Raw genomic sequence first — 25,468 nt, forward strand, 5'->3', positions numbered from 1 at the left:
TCTTTAATCTTTTAATCTTTTTCTTCTACAAGCACTGTAATGATCTCACTGTAACAACAACAACAACAAAAACAACACACTTTTTTTTTCTATGTTAGTAAGTCTGTGGCTTCAACCCCCACTTACTACTGTATATTTCTATGTGTTTGGAAGGGAGAGTGGGAGAACAAAAGGAGGGTTTATGTGTCTTTAAAGTTCCAACTTGATCAGGAATTTCTTCTAATTCTTTTTTTCTTTCTCTTCTAATTCTTAAAGCTCTTCTGTATCTATCTCATTTCTTATTCACCATTATATTTATTTTAGGTTTTCTTTCTCCCTCTTTGCTTTCCTTTAGATTTCTCAGAAGCTGTTTCTTTCTGGGACCATTTCCTTCTTCTTAGAATACATTTTTAGAAGTTCCTTTCCTAGTATCATTTGGTAGAAAACCTTCACAATTTATTTTATTTGGAATGTCTTTCTTTTTGTACTGTTGTTTTTTTCTCTTACTACTAGAGGCTCGATGCACAAAATTCATGCAAAGGTAGGCCTTCGCAGCCCCGGCTGCCGCCTGCACCCACCTTGGCATGGTGCTGCCCACGTCAGTTGCCACACACCCTCTCCCCCAATTCCCTGGTTCCATGGAGCCCCCTTATTGATTGCCTTATGGAGGGTGGCCTGGGTCTCCCTCTTTGGGGTAATCATGGAGCCACCTGATTGATTGCCCTGCCGGCCAGTGGCCTGGGCCTCCCTCTGCAGGGCAATCATGGGGCGATGGCCAGCCGAGCTCCCAACCCATTAGATCGCACCCACCTTGGCTGGCCTGGCTACAGTGGGTGTCACAGCATGGTTGTACGGACGGTCGTTCTGCTGTTCTGTCATTAGATCGATTTGCATATTATGCTTTTATTATTATAGACTAGAGGCCTGGTACACGAAATCATGCATGGGGGAGTGTCCCTCAGCCCAGCCTGCACAATCTCCAATCTGGGACCCCTCAAGGGATGTCCGACTGCCTGTTTAGGCCCGATACCACTGGTGGGATCGGTGGGATCGGGCCTAAACGGGCAGTTGGACATCTCTCTCACAATCTAGGACCACTGGCTCCCAACCGCTCACCTGCCTGCCTGCCTGATTGCCCCCTAACCACTCCCCTGCCAGCCTGATCGATGCTTAACTGCTCCCCTGCTGGCCTGATTGTCCCTAACTGTCTTCCCCTACAGGCCTGGTCACCCCCAACTGCCCTCCCCTGCTGGCCCAGTCACGTCTAACTGCCCTCCCTTGCCAGCCTGGCTGCCCCCAACTGCCCTCCCCTGCTGGCCTGGTCCCTCCCAACTGCCCTCTCCTGCTGGCCTGATTGCCCACAACTGCCCTCCCTTGCCAGCCAGCTTGTGGTGGCCATCTTGTATCCACATGGGGGTGGCCATTTTTGACCACATAGGGGCGGCCATCTTGTGTGTTGGAGTGATTGTCAATTTGCATATTACCTCTTTATTATATAGGATGATGACTAGGATCACTTTTGTTTCTCTCTCTCTCTCTTTTTTTTTTTTTTACAACTTTTGGTACGGCCTTTATTGGTTGCAACAAGGGGAAGAGGAGGGGATACTACAGCTCCAGGTTCTGTGGCAGCTTCACAGACTTTGTGGCCACCCTCTGAAAGCTGTGCTTCTCTTACTGTGATGACTAGGGTCATCTTTGTTGTTCTGTTACTGTGATGGCGAGGATCCTTTGGTAGAATGTAGAATAGGAGTGGTGATAATGGGAGCATTAATCAAGGTTCTGTCAGAACAATAAAAACCATTCTAGCTATTTCAACAGAGAATATTTTTATTTCTTTTTTTTTCAAGGTCCTCACCCTACCTTAGGAACTACTGGTGTTCATCAAAGTAACCACAACCTACTGCTAATTAAGTTTTATGAAAAGTACATTAAAGTTTTAGTCAAAAGATCTGGGCTTGGTTCCCAACTTTGTCATTATCACCTAGGAAAAATTATACAATTTGGTCCTTATTTCATGGGACTATAAAGTGATAATAATAATTAACATATCAAGTCTTTCATGATTGTTATTTTTCAGTCTTAATATAAAAAAATTGTTCCCATATTCCCATTTACTTAAAGTAAGCCTTTACATATAACTTTATAATAAATCACAATGTTTATTATCTTTGTAAAACATTTCTGAATAACAATAAACTTGTTTGTTTGCTTGTTCACTTCTTATATTAACATCAAATGCATTAGCATGTTAAGTGCATGAGGGTCAACAGAGAAGATGCAATAGAAGAAACTGGTTACCTAGGTGATGGAAGAATAAACAGCTGTACTTCATAATAACAAAAATAAGCACCAGTCATAATAGTACTAAAATTTTTATAAAACCAGCCAAATTAAAGACAAACATTAGGAGGATGAGCAACAGCAGGGAGCTCTATCAGCCTTAGGACAGGAGGGAAAAGGCAGCTGGGGTTTGTAGAGTTCAGGAGCTCGGGATACCTGATGGAACACGGAACCTTGACAGTGACCGGGAATTGGGACAGAGGACTCAGGAGACAGACAGTACAGATCACAGACAGGGAGGGGCACCTTCGGATCATACCTTTCTGCTTCCCTTCAGTCTTTTGCCATCAATTTCCATTGGCTAGGCTTATCTAAATGCCAGAGGGGTAGGGTGCCTGGGAACTAGAGTTCCCCCTTTACAGTAGCTTGCCCAGGTATATAAATCTAAGTAAAACTATCATTCAGAACTTTGAAGACATTATCATTTTTTTTTTGGTCTCTTCATTTTACAACTTTTAGATAATTATCATGTCTCTTAAAGCTAACTTCCCATTTTTTAATTTATCTTTAACATTTTTCTATATCTTGTGAATATTCAGAGATTTCCTAGACCGTATCTTCCAGATCACTACTATATTCTCAAATTATTTTATGTAATTAAAAAAATCATTTTTTACTAAGGTATCTATCTATCTATTCACTCATTGTAGGTGTATAGTTCAAGAAGCTTTACAAATGTATACAGCCAAAATGTTTTTCAGATGCACTCATGTTGCTGCTTGCATTAGTGGTTTGTTCCTTTTTTATTGGTGAGTCGTATTCCATTGTATGAATATACCACCAATCGTTGATTCATTCACTTGTTGCTGGACCTTTGGGTTGTTTTCAGTTTGGGACTGTTATAAAGATGCTATGAACATTCATGCCTTTGTGTGGACATATGTCCTCATCATCTTGGGTAAATACCTAGAAGTAGAATACTAGTCAAATAAGTGAATGATTAACTTCATAATAAACTGCCAAAATATTTTCCAAAGTGATTGTGCCATCTTATATTCCCACTAGCAATGCATAATAGTTCTTGTTGCTCTACTCCAAGCATGTCAAACTCGTGGCCTGTGGGCCGCATGCTCATTTATTTGGCCTATGTTAGCCTTTGAATTTTTTTTAAAAATAAATTTTATTGATTTTTTACAGAGAGGAAGGGAGAGGGATAGAGAGTTAGAAACATCGATGAGAAACATTGATCAGCTGCCTCCTGCACACCCCCTACTGGGGATGTGCCTGCAACCAAGGTACATGCCCTTGACCGGAATCGAACCTGGGACCCTTCAGTCTGCAGGCCGATGCTCTATCCACTGAGCCAAACCGGTTAGGGCTAGCCTTTGAATTTGACATGCTTGCTCTACATCCTCACCAACACTTGATATTATCAGTGTTTTTAATTTTAGTCATTCTATTGGTAGGTAGTAGAATCTAACTGCAGCTTTAATTTGCAATTTGCTGATGAATAGTGATGATGAGCATCTTTCAAGGTACACAGAACTGATATTGCTATTCAATTACATTGTGACAATGTACTTGGCTACTCACTGCATGCATGCTAAGTGTTATGCTTCAGGAAAATCTCAATTTAAGCCTTGGCTGTCTTTGAATTGTGAGAATTGTCTTTACTCCCATTTTTCAGATAATCCTATTTTCCCAACTAAAATGACATTATTAGGTGTGGGAGTCAGTATATTTTCTCCCCACAAGATGTCCACGCCTGGAACCCCAGAAACTATGAGTGTGTAAGGTTATATGGCAAATGAGAAATTGAGGTTCCTCATCAGCTGATCTTAAATGGGGAGAGTATCTTGAATTACCCAGGTGGGCTCAGTTTGCAGGCCTTTAAAACTGGAAGAGGGAACAGAAGGGGAAGTCAGAGGCATGCAACATGAGAAGCACTCGCCTGATGTTGCTGGCTTGAAGATGGAAGAATGGGGTTGTGAGGCCAGGAAATTGAGCAGAAGCTGGAAAAAGCGGGCAAGCAGATCCTCCCCTAGAGCCTCTAGAAAGAAATGCAGCCCTAATGACACCTTGAGTTTAACCCAGCGAGACTGACTTCAGCTATCAGACTTCCAGAGCTTCAGGTAATAAATAACGTTGGCCCAGTCAGCATGGCTCCGTGGTTGAACATCAACCTATGAACCATGAGATCACGGTTCGACTCCTGGTCAGGGCACTTGCCCAGGTTGTGGGCTTGATCCCCATTAGGGGGCATGCAGGAATCAGCCAATCAATGATTCTCTCTCATCACTGATGTTTCTGTCTCTCTCCCCTTCTCCCTTCCTCTCTGAAATCAATAAAAAATATTTAAAAAAAAGATAATAAATTTGTGTTGTTTCCAGCCACCAAGTTTGTGGTAATTGGTTACGGTAGCATTAGAAAACTCACACAGTTAAGACAATCCTTTGCTGTGAGCATTACAACCCACTGAACAATCAGATGACAGAACACCTGGGCTTGTGTCTCAACCCTTTATCCCCATTCCCACTTTCCTTTTGGCCACTTCATTAACATCACCATTAAGATAATAGGCAGGTTTTCTAAACTCAGTGAGCCTGGTGTGTTCACCTTTGTGTTGCACTAGCACTGCTTCAAGAGGATAGCCTGATGCCAAGGGTAAGTCCGACCGCGAGTGCGGAGCGGTTTCAGTGACCCAGACTTTCCCCAACTTCCAGCAGCGACGGTTTCCTGTTTCCTGCTTGCATTCCAGGAAATAGAAACAAGATAGCAGGTGCATTGAGGTTTGTGACCACAATACTGACATCTGATTTTTTTTTTTAATTGTGCTTATGGTAAATTAGTTCAGTTTTGGCTAAGTAGAAAGCATCTGAAGGAATTTCAGTGCAAGCTTTTCATCATGGGAATACAGTGTATACCATGGGAGCATGCGCAGCAGGTGTACTAGCTGACGAGGACTGCCAATACGAAGTACCACTGGGCAGCTTAAACAATAGATGTTTATTTTCTCACAGTTCTGGAAGTAAAGTCCAAGATCAAAGTGTCATCAGGGTTGGCTTCCTTTGAGGCCTCTCTCCTCGGCTTGTAGATGACTGCCTTCCTCTTATGTCTTCATATGGTCTTTCCTTGGTCTGGGTGTTCTCCATGTCCCAATCTCCTTTTCTCTTCTCCTGCTCTCCCTTCCCCTCCCCTCCCCTCCCTTCTCTCTCTTTTTTTTTTTTTTTTTGAGAGGGAAAGAGAGAGAAACATTGGTCGGTTGCCTCCTGTACACACCCAGACTGGCAACCTTTTGGTGTATGGGACCACACTTCAATCAATTGAGCACTAGGCCAGGGCCTACTCTCCTATCTTTATAAGGACACCAGTCACATTGGATTAGGGCCCATCCCTATGACCTCATTTTACCTTAATGCTCTTTTTAAAAGGCCCTACCTTCAAATACAGTCATATTATGATGCACTAGGGTTTGGAATTTCAGCATATGAACTTTGGTGGGACACAATTCAGTCCTTATCAGGGGACACAAAAGCTATTAAATAAGGCATAAAGAAAATGTTTGGGAAGGCGAAAATGAAAGTATTCAACTTCACATTCAAGATTTGTGCATAAGAAATAAAATTAAGTGGAATTCAAATAATGATAGTTCTGCACTGAAGGCCTGTTCATATTTTTAAAATTAGTTACATAGGGAAATGAGCAAACTGGAATTTATATTAAGCTCTAACAAAGATATAATGAAGTAAACACTAGTATAAAAATAATAAGCACCATGCTTTAAAGTGCATCAATATTTATAAATGTGTGTGGCAACAATCACAGCAAAAAAAAATTATTTCTTGAGGTCAAGGACAATTATAGAAACATATACTAATCCACCTGGCTAAAACTGGAAGAGGGAATATGAAGCTCAAAAGCACTTCTGGGGAAAAATGTGTAAAATCACAATTCATTGTTATAAAAGGATGAGAGATCTTGTAGTGACAAGCCTTTAAAGATAGATATTTTCCATATTTAGGTTAAAAGTAATTTGGACAAATAGCACGAGGAAGAAGTAGAAACACTGTTTAGAAGTGATGTAATGAATCTAGTAGTTTCTTAGCAAACACACAGTTGGAGTAGACTGGTGGCCATTCCTCCCCCTGTTACTGTTCCACCACCCAAAGGCCAACCCAAACACATACACATTAGGAATCTGTAAGCATCTGTAGTATCTGCAGAAAACAAATCAGGAGAGAAGGACAACAAACAAAATTCAATACTCAGTAAATTGTTTTATCCTTTGAAGATACTTTAATTTTACAGTTACTGATTAATTAAAAAACACAGTTGTCTTCAGCATTTCCTAGCTACAGTAGTGCATAGGAAATTCCATTCGAAACAAAGAAGTAAGTGATGAAATAACAATACACCTTAACATTTTACATTGATAGGTTACAGGTTACAAGGTGCTTTCACGTACATTATTTCATTTGATTCTTACACTAAGCAGAAAAAAACAATCAGTGGGAAATAAAAAGGATTTTTTTCTTCAAGCTTATAATGAGTATTTCAGGCCAATGGGCAATCAATACATGAACATATCAAAAACATGATAGTGATACCCACAAGCCACAATTTCTTTTTTTGTGTAGGTTGACAGTTTGATATCAATTGGATATTTAGCATCAGTGAAGGAGGGAATCCGAATAGACACGAGGTTCTCATGATGTTCAAAGAGTTATAAGAGATAAGAAGAAGAAAGATGCCCTAAAAGATCACCTTAACCAGATTAATGTCAAACCATGTTATCCCTTTAAAATGTCATAGAAGGAATCCTATCACCTGTGAAAGTTAGAAGGGACCTTAGAAACTGCCTAATGGAACTCTTACATTTTACAGGTAAGAGAACTGAGGCCAAGGTCATGCTGACCAGACCAGGCCTGAAACTCAGATGTCATGACTTCCAGTCTAGGGCTCACATGCCATCTCCTTATTCTTTACCAAATTAATGCATAATTTCTTCTGTTTCAAATAATGTAATTTGAGGTTAAATACTGATTCATGCCACTTATTTCGTATTCAAGTTTTTATATTGCTCTTGGCTAAATTGTGGCAGAAACTGAGAATTTTGTATAATTGTAAGATATTCTAATTCAGTGTACTTCATCAGTTGGAAATAGACTCCCTTGATATATTTAAAAGTTTGCTCATGTCCTTTAAATAGAGAGTAAAATGTAATGGCTAAATAGCTCTCAAACCAATAATGTATTGCCTATGGGTCAACTACCCAGATAGATTCTACAGCAAGTTGTGCTGGACAATAGCAATTTCATTAAAAAAAAATATTTTTAGAATTCATAGAAATTTTTTGAATTATTGAAAACTAAAATGTAATAATCAAATTGTCATCCCCATGATTTATTAAAATAATTTTACAATAATATACAACAAAGCTACCATAGAATTTGTAGCATCCATATAGAATACAATGATCAGCATGTTCTTGGGCCTAAATGAAATACAAAAACACTAATTAAAATATTTTATACAAATGATGTTTTATAAGTTTATTAACATGATGATATATTTTTGTTACAGCAAACTTGCTACAGCAAAGTAGTTCATAGTTTTCTTGCACATTTTAAATATAGGTGGACGAAAAGCTGAAATCAGTATCAGCCTGTAAATGACGTAACCATGCAGAAACACTTGACAACCAAAAGATGTACGGATTGAGCCAGAGAACACCTCAGACAGGCTTTCCCTATGTCTACAAAGGTCTCACAAGGGGTGGTAGAGATGAAAGGAAGAAGAGTCAGTGACCTACCTGCACCGATAATGAAGCAAATAGAATGCTTATATACCTTACGATCAGTTTGACTAAAAACAACTCTTATATGCACGTGAATTGATCATAAAAAATGAGCACAGTTTATTTTCAGCTATTTGGGTGTGTTGTTTTATGATAGGTCACCGACAGAGAGAAAACCAGATGGGCAATTTTAAAAGCAAACGAAAAAACTATTTAAAAAACGGAGTTAAGCCATGAATTCTCAACAAACACTAAACTAAATGTGCAAAAGTGCTTGAAATTTCCACATGACCACAATATTGTTAAGTCGGTTGGCAAAAGAGTATATAAAGAAACTAAACTCCAGTGCTAAAGTTGTACCTGCATGATCACACATTCTGTTTACTGAAAGAAAAGAGGCTGGAAATTATTACATATCTGAAAATATCACACCTCAAAGTTAAAATACAATTGTGGCCATTTATCAAGTTTGACCCTTTCCTCCTTGAGGAAGCAGAGGATAAAAGCCAAAGTTGCCACAGTGCTTCTACCTCAGGCTGACAAATACAGTACACCCGAATAACACCCTGAACAACTTCCTTTCTTCCTCACTGTGACAAAACATAGCAAAGCAAAAACAAATGAAAAACCTCATTTAAATAAGAGTGTGTCTATAGTGTTTACAAAAATTAAGCCATTTGTTTGATTTAGCAAAGTATTTGTCCATGTTAATGTTCTTTTTAGTTCATTTCTTTTCCTTTAAAAAGTTTACAATGAGGGCTTATTTGAGAAACTTAAAATTCTGTCACTTTCATTAGTCACGTTCTATTAAAATACTGGCTAAAACCCTTATGGAAGAGTCAAGGTTTAGAAGTCCTAGAACTCTCTCTAATACTACAGAAATGCTGATACCAAGGGAGAGAATCTGGGTTTGATAATCCGTATCATTGGTTTTGCCTGTGAATGAGACGTTTGTCACACTGCACAGGCTGGACACTAAAGGGGAGGATGATATAAAAAAAGAGGTGAGGGGAAATAGAACCTTTGATCTATAGGATTCCATATTTCTGGGTCTAGCTACTCTATACTAGTCTATCCAAATTTATTGCCAGAACAGTGCATTTTAAGAAAGTTACTGTTTTAATTTGTATACATTTCCTTGGTGATAAAACATTCTGTCTTCAAAAATTGTCAAGAGTTCTGGCAAAACTGAGTCTGAGCTACTCAAAGTAAAATAATTATTGGACAGTATATGCTCGAGCCATTGACCAACAAAAATATTGACAAGAACTACTAAAAGCAACACTTATCCTTCCCTTCAAAAATCACATAGGCATAACACTGCCCATTTGAAACACGGACAAAATAAAATGGAGCATTGTTTGGAGAAGAACTAATGAAAAGGAAAAAGGAACAATGGGTGTAAGGGGAGAGGAGAAAGACAAACCAAAGAGAAGCAGGAAAGTGTCTAGTTCTGTGTGATGGCACAGACGATGCTTGCTTAGCGGTGCCTGGTTACATAGGAGGACGCGGAGTGCACACACGGATGACGGCAATAAAGACCTCACTCAGTCGCTGGAATGAAGGAACTAGGTAACTGCTTCAACAAGGACGGTCTCAGCTCCACCTTTTCTCCCAACAGAGTGCAAAGACTGAGCGTGAGCTCTGCTGTTGTCTCGTTGCTCATCTTTAAAATTCACTAAATTCTTTTCCACATTTTTCTGTTATAGAGACACGGATATCTTCTTCTTCATAGTCATCAAAGTTGCTGGTATCTCCAGAGCCTCTGAACTTTGGTATGAATGGAGCTTCAACCTACAATTGAGATAGAGAGAAAAGTAAGTGTGATATGGTAATTTGTATTAAGAAATATATTTGGTCTTCATCTTGATTTGTGACAGAGTTCCTAAAACCCTTGGAAATCCCAAAGTACAGAGAGTGGCAAAGGCGTCTTTTGTTACATTAATGAGGTGACTCTAGGAAAGTCCCAGCGTTGCCTAACAGTGGGGCTGGTTGACAAGGGAACCAACCAAGTGATTAGAGCGCTGATTTTCAACCATGGAGCCACATGAATTTTTAAAACATGCAATACCTGGCTAGTTAATCAGGGGCACTGACCTCTTTTCCCTTAGATGGTCAAATAAAAAATGACAACAGCCAACACACTAGCTGTCAGGTGTGAATGCCTGTCTTGAACCATAAATATATAGGTCATATAATAGAGTTGCATCTTATTGGTCACATCACATAATAAGGTTGCATCTGATTGGTTAATTATTGGTACCAGAAATCCTTATATAAAAGTACAGGCACCTGATTTTTTTTTTTTTAAGTCACTTTGGAGCAAAAAGGGTAGGTAACTACTATTTTTTTGGTAAATCAATCAAAATTATACCTAATTTTTTTGGTCATATCAGCACACAATATTTTTGGGTGTGCCCAGAATTTTAGTAATTAGTTTATGTATGCCATGAGATGAAAGAGTTTGAAAATCGCTGGATTAGGGGACTGGAACCTTCAGACCACCAGGGGAGGGGGAGGGGGGTGAAGATTGAGCTCAATCACCAAAGGCCCATGATTTAATCAATCATGCCTAGGAAATGAAGCCTCCATAAATCCCCTAAGGACAGGGTTGGAGAACTTCCGGGTTGTTGAATACATGGGGATTTGGGGACAGTGGCATGTTGGGAGAGAGTAGGAGCTCCGAGCCCTTCCCATGTACCTTGCCCCCCCATGTACCTTTTCCATCTGGTGGTTCTTGAGTCATATCCTTTTATAATAAACTGGTAATGTTGTATGTAAAGTTTCTCAGTTTTGTGAGCTGCTCTAGCGAATGAATCAACCCCCAAGAGCTGGTTAGTCAGAAGCACTAGTGACGAACTGGACTTGAGATTAGTGGCTGAAATGGGGGTGGGGTGGGGGGTTGGGGGGGTTTTCTAGCACTGAGCCCTTACCTATGGGATCTGATGCTATCTCCAGGTTGATAGTGTAAGAGCTGAGTTAACTGCTTGTTGGTATGGAAAAACACACACACATTTTGGAATAACAGGAAAAACAAATGCTTGCCAGTTTCCAAACACTAAGGAAATAAATTCCCACTTAATACATGATGGCATCTTTAAATGCCTGTAAGTCCCTAAATGATAACAGCATTAGAAAAAGCAGCGGACAGTAGGTTTGCTATTAATCTCAACGTTTTCATTCAAGGACTAGTACAGGCCAACACACACTTTTAGAGACTTCTAAGATAATTAACTGTTGGCATCAAGTGCTGGCACTGAAGGTTATAGAACTCTCCTTTTTCTTTTATCAGTTCCTTATTTCTAAAGACTTTATTTTCCACCCTCTTTTCCTTAATTTCTTTCTCCTGAGGTTACAGGTTAACTCTTAGACTTACTTTTAATCTCCTTCCTTTTTAAGTCCCCAAGTTTATTTTGTTTAAAATATCTGGCTATCAAAACTTTCTGAAAGTTGGGAAAAGCAAATTTCTTTTAAAATTACAGAATTGTTAAATTCTGAACATTTTTCTCTTTGGACCCTAAAACTATCTTTCCATTATTTAAAATGTAGTCTTTATAAAGATTATGTGGTGTACTGAATATGTTTGAGGAAAAGATTTTAATTGCTGAGTTGAAAATACAACAATATATACAGCATTTATAGTGTTTACAAATAATCATATATATGGTTATATCATTTCTTCCTCAATACAACACTGAGACAGAGGCAGGGCAGGTATCCTTATTACCATGTGACAGATTATGAAACAGAAACTTGACCAAATTCACATGACTAATAAGGGGCTAAAGAAGTCTCAAATTCATGATTCTCTACCACTAGCCCAGAGTCCTTTCTAATAGCTACACCTGTGGCCTCCAACGTATTTTGATTTATCTTTTAATAAAACATAGAGTATATGCCACAAATATATGTATATTTATTTATGTATAAATTATTTACAGGTATGACTCTACTATTATAAGACATACATACAAATAAGACATTTTAAATAAGGTGAAAATAAGTAGGACTGGAAAGTCTAATATCTTTTTGCTTGCCAGCTGGTTGCCTTGCATGTCCTGCTTTGGGGAATGGATGCTATTTGCACCAGGCATAGGAGGAACTAAGGAGACAGTCGCCTCACATCTGGTCAGGAAGCAATTTGGGATCACACCTATTGATACAGTCATTTCTAGAGAATGATTGTACAGTTCGAGTTTCCAAACTACTTCCTTGTTACCGGTATTTCTGCTAGATTCCTTTAGCTAATTCATTGTTCATGAACACTTGGTCAGAGAGTAAAAAAAATATTATAATACTATTCAAATTAACTATTATTTTTGCACTGCTGTACATAGTTACAATTGAGAAAATAATAAAACAAATAGCTATGTTAAAGTACTGAATCATTTTTATTTGTAAATTATCCTGGGATCCCCAAGTCCATTTTTTTTTTTATAATCAAGATTTGCTGTCAATCCATTTGCCCAGTACTATAACCTGGTTTGTTCCAGTGTATTACTTTAGAGGAAGGAAGAGGGAGAGATAGAAACATCAATGAGAGAGAATCATTGATTGGCTGCCTCCTGAACGCCCCCTACTGGAGATCGAGCCCATAACCCACGCATGTGCCCTTGATTGGAATCGAAACTGGGACCCTTCAGTCTGCAAGCTGACGCTCTATCCATTGAGCCAAACCAGCTAGGGCTAGTGTATTACTTTTTGGCAGATAAGCTATGTACTACCTGGGATAAGGTACGCCCTTTGGAAAACACATAAACTCTAAATGAGCAGTAGCAGTTCAGTTCTATACCATCCTAATCCTAATATATAAAAACCCTGGGTCGTAACGACCAGTAACAACCAAGGCTCGACCAACTGTAGCAACCAGCGCTGACTGCTTCTGCTGCAGGCCCGGTGCCACAGCACTGACTGCTGAAGGGGCTGTGAATCAGGGCCAGAGAGAGGCCTGAAGGGAGAAGCAGGGACTGATCCATTGCCTCTGTGGCAGCTTTTTTTTTTTTTTTAATATATTTTATTGATTTTTTACAGAGAGGAAGGGAGAGGGATAGAGTTAGAAACATCGATGAGAGAGAAACATCAATCAGCTGCCTCCTGCACACTCCCCACTGGGTATGTGCCCACAACCAAGGTACATGCCCTTGACTGGAATCGAACCTGGAACCCTTGAGTCCACAGGCCAATGCTCTACCCACTGAGCCAAACGGGTCAGGGCTCTGTGACAGCTTTTGATCAGCACTTGTCTCTCTCTTTCTCTATCAGTCTGGCCAGCAGCTGCACCTCCATTTCTCTCCAGGCCTCCACCGGGGCTGCTGATCAGCCCTGCCTTTCTGATCAGGCCCTGTTGGTAGGCCCAGAGATGCTGACTGGCATAGGAACTGACCAATCAGAACCAAATGTGGGTGCTGTGAAGAACCAATGGCTGCCTAGGAGGTGGAGCTTCTGACTCTGACTGGCATAGACACTGACCAATCAGAACCAAATCTGGGTGCTGTGGGGAGCCAATGGCTGCCTAGCAGGCAGAGCTTTTGACTCTGACTGGCATTGAAACCGACCAATCAGAACCAAATCTGGGTGCTGTGGGGAGCCAATGGCTGCCTAGGAGGCAGAGCTTTTGACACTGACTGGCATAGAAACTGACCAATCAGAACCAAATTGGCCAGCAGAGGGAAGTTGGGGGCAAGATCAGGCCGGCAGGGGAGGGCAGTTGGGGGCGAGATCAGGCCAGCAGGGGAGGGCAGTTGGGGGCAACCAGGCCGGGAGGGGAGGGCAGGTGGGGGCAAGATCAGGCCAGCAGGGGAGGGCAGTTGGGGGCAACCAGGCCAGCAGGGGAGGGCAGTTAGGGGTGATCAGGCTGGCAGGCAGAGGCAGTTAGGGGCAATCAGGCAGGCAGGCAGGTGAGCAGTTAGGAGCCAGCGGTCCCAAATTGCGAAAGGGATCCCCAATTGGAGAGGGTGAAGCTGGGCTGAGGGAACCTCCCTTCTGTGCATGAATTTTGTGCACCGGGCCTCTAGTTTTAAAAATAATTGTTAAAAATACAATAATGATATGCATAGATTATCAAATGTTTGCTAGCAGCAGAAATTTTTACATCTAACTATAAATATGAAAAGATTAAAAATATGTCATAATCTTTAAAATAAGAGTAAAATGGACAAACCTCAAGCAAATTTAATAAATATATCTATATGTAGCATTAACAATAAATATAACAATAAAGATAATATAAACAGTGATAATTACAAAGGAACATGATTAATTTTATTTAACCCTTTGCACTCACTTGCTTTTTTCTCGATTCCTTTATTCTAATGCTAACCGTGTCGAGTCACACTCAACATCCGAGTGCAAAAGGTTAAAAATATACATTTCTAAAACTGACTCAAGAAGAGGCAAAAAATTGAAGACACCGATATCCAAAGAATTAGTTTGTTAAAACTTCCAAGGAATAAATACAAGATAATTTCTATGTTCCTTAACTTTCCTAAAGAATAACAAACAGAAAATTTACAAACTCATTTTATGAATTTACATAAGCTCAATTCCAGAAAAATAAAAGCTATAGGTCAATAAAAGTTATGACTATGGAAGTAAAAACCCTAAAAAAAAATTTAGCATATTGATTTCAGGCAAATATTGAAATAATACCCCATGATTAAATGGTGTTCACTTCAGGAACGTGAGGCTATCTCACTAATACACTTCATCATAGTAATATGTCAAAGATAAAATACAGTATACTAGGTAGGAATCAAGGATATACCCTTAACTTGATCAAGAATACTTATGCAAGACCAATAGCTAATCTTGTATTTGATGTTTGTAAAACAGGAAAGGCACTCCATTTTAAAGAGGAACAAGACAAGTAGCTTAACAGCACTACTGCTTTAAAATATTATTCCAGATATTGTAGCATATATAACAAAATGGAAATAAAAGTATAAATATTGAAAAGGAAGAGGCAAATGATACCTCTGCACCTGTTAATAAAGTCACTGCATCACTGAAAAAGTTATGGAAATCAATAACAGAATTTAGCAAGGTGGCCAATTACAATAAAAACATAGAAATCATATATTTCCCCTACAATCTATCTATCCTATCTAATAAAAGTAATATGCAAATTGACCATCACTCCAACACAAGATGGCTGCCCCCATGTGGTCAAAGATGGACACCCCCATATGGACACAAGATGGCCACCACAAGATGGCCAGCAGGGGAGGGAAGTTGGGGGGGGGGCAGGCCTACAGGGGAGGGCAGTTGGGGGGGACCAGGCCTGCAGGAGAGAGAAGTTGGGGGGGACCATGCCTGTAGGGAAGGGCAGTTGGGGGCAACCAGGCCAGCAGGGGAGGGCAGTTGGGGGGGACCAGGCCTGCAGGGGAGGGCAGTTGGGGGGGACCAGGCCTGTAGGGGAGGGGAGTTGGGGGCAACCAGGCCTGCAGGGGACGGCAGTTAGCAGTGACCAGGCATGCAGGGGAGGGCAGTTAGGGGCAATCAGGCCAGCAGGGGAGCAGTTAGGCGTCAATCAGGCTGGCAGGGGAGTGGTTAGGGGGTGATCAGGCTGGCAGGCAGAAGCGGTTAGGGGCAATCAGGCAGGCAGGCAGGCGAGTGGTTGGGAGCCAGCAGTCCTGGATTGTGAGAGGGATGTCCGACTGCCCGTTTAGGCCCAATCCCACCGGACATCCCTTGAGGGGTCCCAGGTTGGAGAGGATGCAGGCTGGACTAGGGACACTCCCTGCCACCCCTGTGCACGAATTTCGTGCACCAGGCCTCTAGTATATATATAAAAACCTAAGTGACCATCCAACCATCCAACCAGTAGCTATGATGTGCAATGACCACCAGGGGGCAGACGCTCAACGCAGGAGCTGCTGAGCTGTGGTGACTTGGCAGCTACGGTTCTCAGGTGATGCACCCGGAACCAGAGAGAAGGGAGCTCAATTACGGGGTGTGTCACCCGAGAACTGCCCTCTCGCAATCCGGGACCTCTTGGGGGATGTCAGAGAGCCAGTTTCAGCCCAATCCCCACAGGCCAGGCCAAAGGACCCTACTGGTGCACGAATCTGTGCACCGGGCCTCTAGTCTACTACAATGGGAAAGCGAATACATTCATAGTAGCGGGGGGGCGGGGGGGGGATAAATGGTGATTAACGGAGACTTGACTTGGGGTGGTGAACACACAATACAGTGTACAGAAGATGTGTTGTGGAATTGTGCATCTGAAACATGTATAATTTTATTAACTGTGTCACCCCAATAAATTCAATGAAAAGGGGGAAAAAGAAAATATTTCTACTACATATAACTTAAACATCAGCTTTAAAAAAGCTTTTCAACTGAAGAAGGGAAAGGCTCACCTTCCTCTGGTAAATAGCAATCCAATCTGTTGTGGCAAACCACTTGTGAGTCTTGATGTCACTCACACCATTCTTCAGATTTCCAAACCGTTTCGTCAAGTCCACCTGCAGCAGGTTCCGTAGAAGGTCCTTCAGGTCTGAACTGAAGTGCGATGGGAATCGGACCTGCACACACATACTGTGCATCAAACACACATCCCAAGACTCATGCTATTTCTCTTTGGATTTCAGAAAGTTTTCTTAAAAAGATGATAAGTCATTATATGAACAAAAAATATGCGGTGATAATCTTCAAATACTTTTAACTGCACATTTCAGTCCCCATTTAAGTAGTCTTAGAGAAAAGAATTATTTGGGTGAATGAAATTATGCTTTCAGGCCCCTGTTTTGGTCATGAACTCTCTTAAAGAACATAGACGCCCCCCCCCCCCCCGACCCCCCGGAAAAACATGTATGACATATAGAACTTTTCCAGCAGCGTCAGAAGGTTCCCCGTCTCTTGGATCCCACTTTACAAAGTTCTGTCTTAGAGACATGTAAATTTAAACTTGTAACTTAAATATAAAAACCAGAATATAAAGATATCAGTATGCGCATTTTGAAAAGAGATGATAAAAAAAGAAATCTAAAAATGATTATAAAAACCCACACTTCCTTTCACAGCACAGGAAACCGTTTTCCATGTATTTATTAGTGGGTGAATTTTTAACATAATTCTGCTATTATGCAACAGTATAAAAATGATTTAGATTACTTTACAAGCATTTCCTACTTCCTAAATTATGAAGATTTTACAATGAGTTGACTGACCTCCAGCCTTAAAACAAAACAACAAAAAACACCCAAAATAACAGAAGACATTATATATTAGGCAAGCAATAAAATAAAGTATTAGTCCTAGGAGACCTAGGACTATTTTTGGTTTTGTTTTAACAAATTCTTCTCCTCTAACTTTCTACTCCAACATAACTCCCAGTTCTCACCCTCTTATTAATATGTGTACTGAAAAATTAAAGGATGATATTAGAAGGAATAGCTACATCTACATCTTTTTACTCTTTTCTTTCATTACTGCCTCTTCTCCACTGTCCTTTTCCACTTGTCCTCTTCCCCGTCACACATGGAGGTATGTATGTGCAAATATCTATGTATGTCTGTGTGTGCTCATCTGCACTTTAATTCTAATCCCCTTTCTTTATGATGCACGTCTTGGTCTCCTTTCATATTCCCACGCCCCACTAAACACAAACTCTATTTTCTGGATTATCATGGCATTGACTTCCAACTGACTGTAGACCTCTGTAGAAAATGCTTTAAAGAGTTAACAGATCCATTTCTAAACTTGCATGCTTACATTAGTTCTCTACAAGTACCACCATCACCTTATAACTTGCAAAGTGAATCATCATATTACCTCAGTTGATTTCCACAATGCATTCATTCAACTTTGCTGTTGTATTTGTGGATGGCTGTCTTTCATAGAGTAGAAGTTTCTAGAGGGAAGAAACTGTGCCATTTTTGTGTTTTGATTCCCAGAACTCATTAGATCATTTCAAATAACGTAGTTCATTGATTTTATAATTACTTATTGAGTATCTGCTATGTACCAGGCACTATTCTAACTGTTGGATATACAGCAGTGAGCAAAAACAAAGTCTCCTATTTCATGAAACTTACATCCTAGTTAGATAAGACATACTCAGTGGATATGGCATTAACTCTAGAGATGGAGAAACTAAGATTCAGAGATATTATATAACTTACCAAATCATCAGACTATAAAGTGGCTGAGCTGGGACTAGGCATCTAGTCTTATGATTCCTAGCCTTATAAATTCTGCTCTTTGCACTGTCTTCAAACATATATAACTCCCACTTTCAAAAAGCTCAACATACTTGATGTATATTCTTATGTTCTCAAAATAGAAGTTAAGTCATGAGCATGCACAGCTCGATTCTATGGCAATGCCAGAGTCATAACCAGTCTTCTGACTGCCACTCTCATGCCAAATGTTTCCCAAAGCGTGGTCATAGGACCCACTTCTATTGGAATCAATTGGGAAAGAGGATAAAAATGCAGATTCCCTGGGGCTTTACTTCAAATGATGGGGCTTTCGGCTAGAACTCTGAGCTTCTATCTCCAAGTGACTCATATGTACAGACATGGAAGTTTGAGGAGCACTATTTGCAACTCTATTCACTTCTTTATGCAGAAATTTTATTTTTTTCTGCCAGTAACAGATAAAATTTTTAAAATGTAAATGATAAACTAACATTATTGCCAGACTAGAGAAAAACTAAATAATGTTTGCGCCAAGCAACCAAAGACTATTCGAAGGTTGACTAGCTAGTAAATGACCAGGATTTGGAGGTCAACTCATACAAATTAGCAACCAGAAACTTCATTTTTTAAAAGTCTGAATTAACACAGATAATAAGTTTTATGTTTAAAAAAAAGGCATGTGAATTACCACCTTCCTTGGATTTACTTCTCACACAATGGCTTATTAGGAGTTAGGCACTGTGTTAAACAGCTTATATGCATTGGCTTATGAAATCCAAAACGTAGCACTGAGGTAAGTATTATTATTAAAGGTGCTGTAGTTGAGGCCTAAAAAGATTAAGTAATTTGCCCAATACTGCAGAGCTAATAACTGGTAAAGCTGTAATTTCAAACTCTGACTCTAGCATATACACTTTAATTAGTCTATACTATTTCCACGACTCAATAAACTGGTGATAGTTATTGTCAGTAACTTTACAAAAGACTGAAATTTTCATCTTAAAAATATTTGCTATACATTTCTTTATCCTAGTTGGAATAAAAACTAGAGCATATGGGTATTCAAAAGGCACGCTATTTAAAACATAACACAATTTATCTATATATGGTGGTTATACTCTTTGTTTAGATTCCAAAGAAATAACTTATTTGAAGTAGAGCTATCTTTGTTGATGAATAATTCGCATGAACTGTTCAATGTAATGTGTCAGTTATTCTCTCCTTCATGGTGTTCAGAATGGTGGACAGTATGCACTATATATAAATTATCTTCTGAATTCAGGTAATATGCAATGCAATGCATGAAGAATATATACACCTAAATAAAGTAGTAGCTCTTTATTTTAGAATGCAGATAAAATGATGGTTTTGAATTAGTTAATGTGTGTGTGCATCTGTTTAATCTTCAGAACTATGACTTTCAAATGGGGAGTGGCAGTGGGGGGCGGTAATGGTAGATAACAGACTCATTTAGGAACCTTTTCAAGTTGTAACACATCCTCCTCACCTCCACATCACATGCTCTTGCTCCCCAGAGTTTCTGATCAGTAGCCCACACTCTCATAGTAAGCCATTTATTAATGGGAATCTGTCATAGCCTTAAAGCATACTGAGGGAGAATAATGAGAATCCTTGTGAAAGAATCTTCCACAGGATTGTTCTAAAATGTAATCAGAAATCCAGTTTCTTTTTGACGGAACATACACCCATGTTGATTCATCAAGGTGAAATTAGCAAAACAAAACAAACCAAAACAAAAATTCCCAAAACAAAAGCAAAAAACAAAACAGAAAATAACTTAAAATTATGTTTTAATTACAAAACCTTTACTTATAGTATAGGGTGGGGTAAAAGTAAGTTTACAGTTGTTCATATGGAAAATAATAAAATCACTAGTTAATAATACAAGAATAAAATGTGCTTTGCACACTCACAACTGTAAACCTACATTTTGCCACACCTGGAAACACTAAAGATTTCTATAATGGGAAGAATGACTCATTTTTCCTTCAAAACTGTATCTGGAATGGCATTATTTCTATCACTATTATCAATTATAACAACTGTACAAAGTGTAATCAGAATCCTGGAATATCAGAGCTAGAGGGAGCTCAGTTTAATTTAGTCTAAACCTTCATTTTAAAGGTAAGGAACCTGAGCTCCAGTGAAGCTACCAATTCAGTTATTAGGAAAATAACTTAATCCTCCCGACTCTTCCATCTTCCTGCCAGGCCATGCTAGGGCAAATAACATGGAAGCAGCTGTAAAGAGCCAGATATGGAAAAGAGACAGTCTAGACCAGGCGTCCTCAAACTATGGCCTGCGGGCCACATGCGGGTGTTTTTTTACTTCAAAATAAGATATGTACAGTGTGCATAGGAATTTGTTCATAGTTTTTTTAAAACCATAGTCAGGCCCTCCAACGGTCTGAGGGACAGTGAACTGACCCCCTGTTTAAAAAGTTTGAGGACCCCTGGTCTAGACCCATTAAACCATTAGCTCTAAGAGATAAGATTATTGGAAACTGGCATTATTTAACATGAAAGAGGTGTTTGTGCAATATACACTTTTTAGAGTGTTTATTTGGTCCTTTCCCCCCCCCCCCCCCCCAATATTTCCCATTTATGATTATCCCCCTGCACCCAACATTTAGAGACCAAGTTACTTCTGAATTTCCTCATGGTATATTTTTTAGAATAAATATATTTCTATAGTGAAGTATAGGCAAACAAAATACATGGTGTGTATCAAAATTGTCTGTGATCATTTAAAAACACAGATGTTTAGAATACACAGAAGACCAAGTGAGTCAGTATCCCTGACAGTGGGCATCTACTCATGAAAGCTTCTTGGAGGCAGGGACCACACTGATTTGCTGTATCCAGCACTGGTATGGCATATATGATGAGCTCAAGAAATATTTAATGAATGCATATATTCAAATTTGACAAATACCAATTAGACACCTTCAATGGGCTGGGCACTGAATTTGGTGGCAAACAAAGTAAGACAACGATTCCTGTCTTCACAAAAGTTTACATTCTTGTGAGGAAGACAGATAACTTGGTGATGAGTGACACTTTAAAAATGTTGTCATCCTATCACTCCTCACAAAACCTTGCATTGTAAGTTCTTTATTTTTTATTCTGAAGAAAATGGAGAATCATTGCAAGGTTCTGGGCGGAATAACAGGATCTGATTCAATATTTTTAAAGGCTCACTCTAGTGACTCAGAAGACAGCAGTGTCAGTGGAGGTGGTAAGAAGTGATTGAATTCTGCATATTTTCTAAAGATAGAGCCAAAATGGTTTTCCTGTGCATTGGTGAGGTCTCCAGGGTGGTTTGGCCCGAGTAACTGAAAGGATGATGTTGTCATCAACTGAGATGGGAAAGGTGGTGGGAGAAATGCATTAGCTAAGGAAAACAAAAATCTGTCAGTTTTAGATAGGTTGAATTTGAGATATTTATTAGGCATGGAGATTTTAGGTGGGAAGTTGAATACAAGAGTCTGTAACTCATGAGTCAGGTATGAACTAAAAAAAATGAATTTAGAAATTGTTAGCTGGCATTAAAAGTCATGAAGGAGTATGAAGAAAGAAGAAAAGAGGGCCAAGCCAAGAAGAATGAGAAGGAAAGATCAGTAATGCAAGAATACAACTAAGAAGTGAAGTCACTGCAGCCAAGTGAAGGAATAATAAGTGAAACACTGCTCTTGAGTCTATTTCTTGCTTTGCCACAAACTTCCTTTCGTCTTTGGGCAATTCTGAGTCTTGATTTGCCTACATACATGACAAGGGAGTTAAACTAAATAAAACTAAACATTCTTGTCATCTCAAAAATCTACCAAATGATTTCTTCAGTAGAAAGAATACCTGGCTTCCAACCACAACTCCAGTTACATATATGCTCTATGCTTTGGAGAAAACTTCTTCACCTTTCTGAGTCTCAGTTAACTATTCCATAAAATGATGGAAGTATATTTCATCTGCCAGGTATGAAAAGAAACTAAAGAACTTTTATGAAACTGCTTTGCATCATGTCTAGTATCTTGCAGGCACTAATTCAATACATTTTTCATTTTTTCAACTGTCCTATTAGGATAACATTAAATGATCTGGAGCTGAATTTTTGAACCAAAGAAGGAACCTGGAGGGCAGCAATATTTATCATTATGTTTCTAGACAACCAAGGACAGTTTGTGCTCTAAGAATCATCTGGAGGGTGCAGGGAGTCCCTCCTTTCTTCTTGTCTCATGCTTCACCTGTTACTTCACAGAACAAACTCTTTTTTTCTTAAGTTCTTAACATTTGATAGAGTGAGAGAGAAAATAGATAAGTGTAACCTTGTTTTGTAAGGACAACATTGTAAATATAGCTGACATCCCAAACAACTGTCAAATTACATTATGTAATATGCTAAACCAACTATGAAACTCACTCCGAATTGAGCAGACTCAACAGAATATTTGTTCTGTTTTCAGCACCCATGATAAAGTCTTGTACATTTTGGTTTCAGTAATGACTATTTTTTCCTAAAATTTAAGAGGAAGTTACATCCAAAAAGCCAGTCAGTTCACGTTGTTATTGTATCCACACTGGGTGGTTTAAACTAAATTCACTAACTAGTTTACTGACTGTTTTTTCTTTTAGAAATAAAATAAGGTCAAAATCAAATTTGTGTACATGCAGCTCAATCACAGAAATTACAAAGCTCATCTTTGAAGAAGAAGGGAAAATTTTACTGCTGTTCTTCAGGAACTGGCGGGACAAAAGATCATTTAACTAGTTCATTATCCTTTATGCATTCGGATAAAATTTTCTGGGCCAAAATCACCCAAAAGCGTTTGCACACAGCTGATAATAATCTGTTAACTTCTGTCCACAAGTATGTTGGAGTAAATTTAAAGAAATTATCTCTTATAAATTAAGTGCAGTCCTGAGAAATCTACAATCCCAATAAAGAATTTATGTAGCAAAAATTAGCATGTATAATCATTCATTTTTAGAAGGCGTAACAACTTTTCATAGATTAGGCTTTCTATAGATGTGGTGCCAAGTTCCTCACTGCCTCCTAGGGCCTGGTGAAACTTGAATCAACCTAAATCCTATCTATAAACAGAAAGATCTAGGACAATTAAAAATACTTATTAATATTGATTCCACAACTGTGGGCTTTCTGATCTGTCCTCTTACCTGTGCAGAAACAGTGGTAGACACAACAAATCCAGATGGTTGCAGAGGGCTGTCACCCACCCCATCCTCATTCCCTCCCCTGCCAAACAAGTTGCAAGCATTTGCCCATAGGCCCACTAGAGTAAAGGGCTGTCAAAGCAGGTATTAATAAGAATTTTCAATGATCTCAGAAAGGTTTTAAAAATGGCCCTGGGTTTTATGCAAAGAGAAAAGAATGCTTTTGTATTTTATGAAAATGACTTCTGAGTAGTCTAAGTGTCTTTAACTATAGCCATAGTCAAATAGAAAATGGCATTTTAATTTCCCCAAAAGCACATGTATACCTTCACCTTTTTCACACATCCCCCAGCACCCCTCCCCAACTGGCAAAGTCAAAATGTTCTCTGTTTCTATGAGTCTGTTTTTGTTCTGCTTATTCCTTTATTTTGTTTTTTAGATTCCACATATAAGTGAAATCATACAGCATTTATCTTTCTCTGTCTGACTTATTTCATTCAGCACAAAACCCTTTAGGTACATCCATGTTGTTGCACATGGTAAGATTTCATTCTTTTTTATGGCTGAGTCATATTCCATTGTACATTGTACATTCAGGTTGCTTTCATGTCTTGGCTATTATAAATAATGCTGCAATGAACCTATGGATGTATATGTCTTTTGGGTTTCTTTGGATAAATACCCAGAAGTGGAATTTCTGGGTCCTTTTTTGTCTCTTGTTATAGCCTCTATTTTAAAGTCTATTTTGTATAAGTCTTGCTGTCCCAGATTTTTGTTCGTTTCTATTTTCATGAAGTATCTTTTTCCATCCCTATACTTTTCAATCTGTGTGTGTCTTTCAACCTGAAGTGAGTCACTTGAAGACAGCCTATGTAAGGGTCTTGCTTGTTATCCATTCAGCCACTGTAGTCTTTTGATTAGAGCATTTAATCTATTTGCATTTAAAGTAATTATTAACAGATATGTATTTATTGCTATTTTATTATTTATATTACTGATCTTTTCTTCTTAAAGAAGACCCTTTAACAGGGGGAGAGGGCTCTTTTTAAAAAATATATATTTTTATTGATTTCAGAGAGGAAGGGAGAGGCAGTGAAAGATAGAAACATTAATGATGAGAAAGAATCATTGATTGGTTGCCTCCTGCACGCCTCCTACTGGGGACCGAGCCTGCAAATAGGGCAGGTGACCTGACCTGGAATCGAACAGGTGACCTCTAGGTGCAGGGGTCAACGCTCAACCACTGAGTCACACCGGTGGGGTGGGAGAGCCTGTGCCCGGTTTCCTCTGGACTTTCCCCGTGGGCCTTTTCCCTTTGCTGATTTTGCTTTGTATCTTTTCCTTGGAAGGCACCTTACAATGAAGGTATACGTTATAACGTAATGTATCCATTCCTTGATTATCACTATATGCTGAATTCTTTGAGTCCACCCAGTGAATTGCCTAACCTGGGAATGGTCTTAAGAGACTCTGGACACATGAGGAATAGCCATTTGGCTACTAATCAATTTTCCTTCATGCATCTGTTTACAACTTTATTTTTTGTACAGTGTTTCCTTGTACATTTTTGGTGCTTATTAAAAATGGAATAATATTTACTTTATATATAATGAAGTTAACAATTTTTATTAAATTACATAAGTCAAGGGCTCTAAAGGTATGGTTTCCCTAACAACTGTTCCTTCACTGACTTATTTGCAAGTATCATTTTTGAGCACAATATTAACTTTCATATTTCCAAGAATAATGCAGCCAGATAGAGTTGCTATGGAAACCACAAATGATTCTTGTCATAAAGTATATGGAACTGAGCACAAAATTTAAAGACTGCAGAAACTCAGCACATATATTGTTAGGATGAGGCACAAAATGCAGGAATTATAAGACTTTGCTGTTCACTGTGCATTTTAAAACCTGAACCTTAATGTTGCATGAATAATTTGACATTCAAATACCTCTTCTTTTGTTTTTTTTAAAGGCAAATATGTGTAGGAGAGAATCTCACAAGCTGATTGATCATCTTTTTGTATATTTATACTTGAATAAACTTAAAAATACCAGTTTGAGTTACAATATTGTAA

The 25,468-nt window shown here is 39.1% G+C and overlaps 1 protein-coding gene across 2 annotated transcripts in view; it reads right to left on the reverse strand.

Annotated features, from left to right (window-relative positions):
• Positions 1-6,547: 6,547 nt before the first annotated feature.
• Positions 6,548-25,468, reverse strand: part of PRKACB (protein kinase cAMP-activated catalytic subunit beta) — a 110,389-nt gene continuing 91,468 nt past the window's right edge. For both annotated transcript variants that reach the window (XM_079777918.1, XM_079777917.1), the window contains exons 9-10: positions 16,417-16,581; positions 6,548-9,850 (exon numbers count right to left, since the gene is read on the reverse strand). In XM_079777918.1, the coding sequence (XP_079634044.1) occupies positions 9,725-9,850; positions 16,417-16,581 (291 nt within the window). In that variant the 3' untranslated portion in view covers positions 6,548-9,724. The remainder of the gene's footprint in view (positions 9,851-16,416; positions 16,582-25,468) is intronic.

This window comes from Cnephaeus nilssonii (genome assembly GCF_951640355.1).
Source record: "Cnephaeus nilssonii genome assembly, chromosome: 7".
NCBI classification, from domain to species: Eukaryota; Metazoa; Chordata; class Mammalia; order Chiroptera; family Vespertilionidae; genus Cnephaeus; species Cnephaeus nilssonii.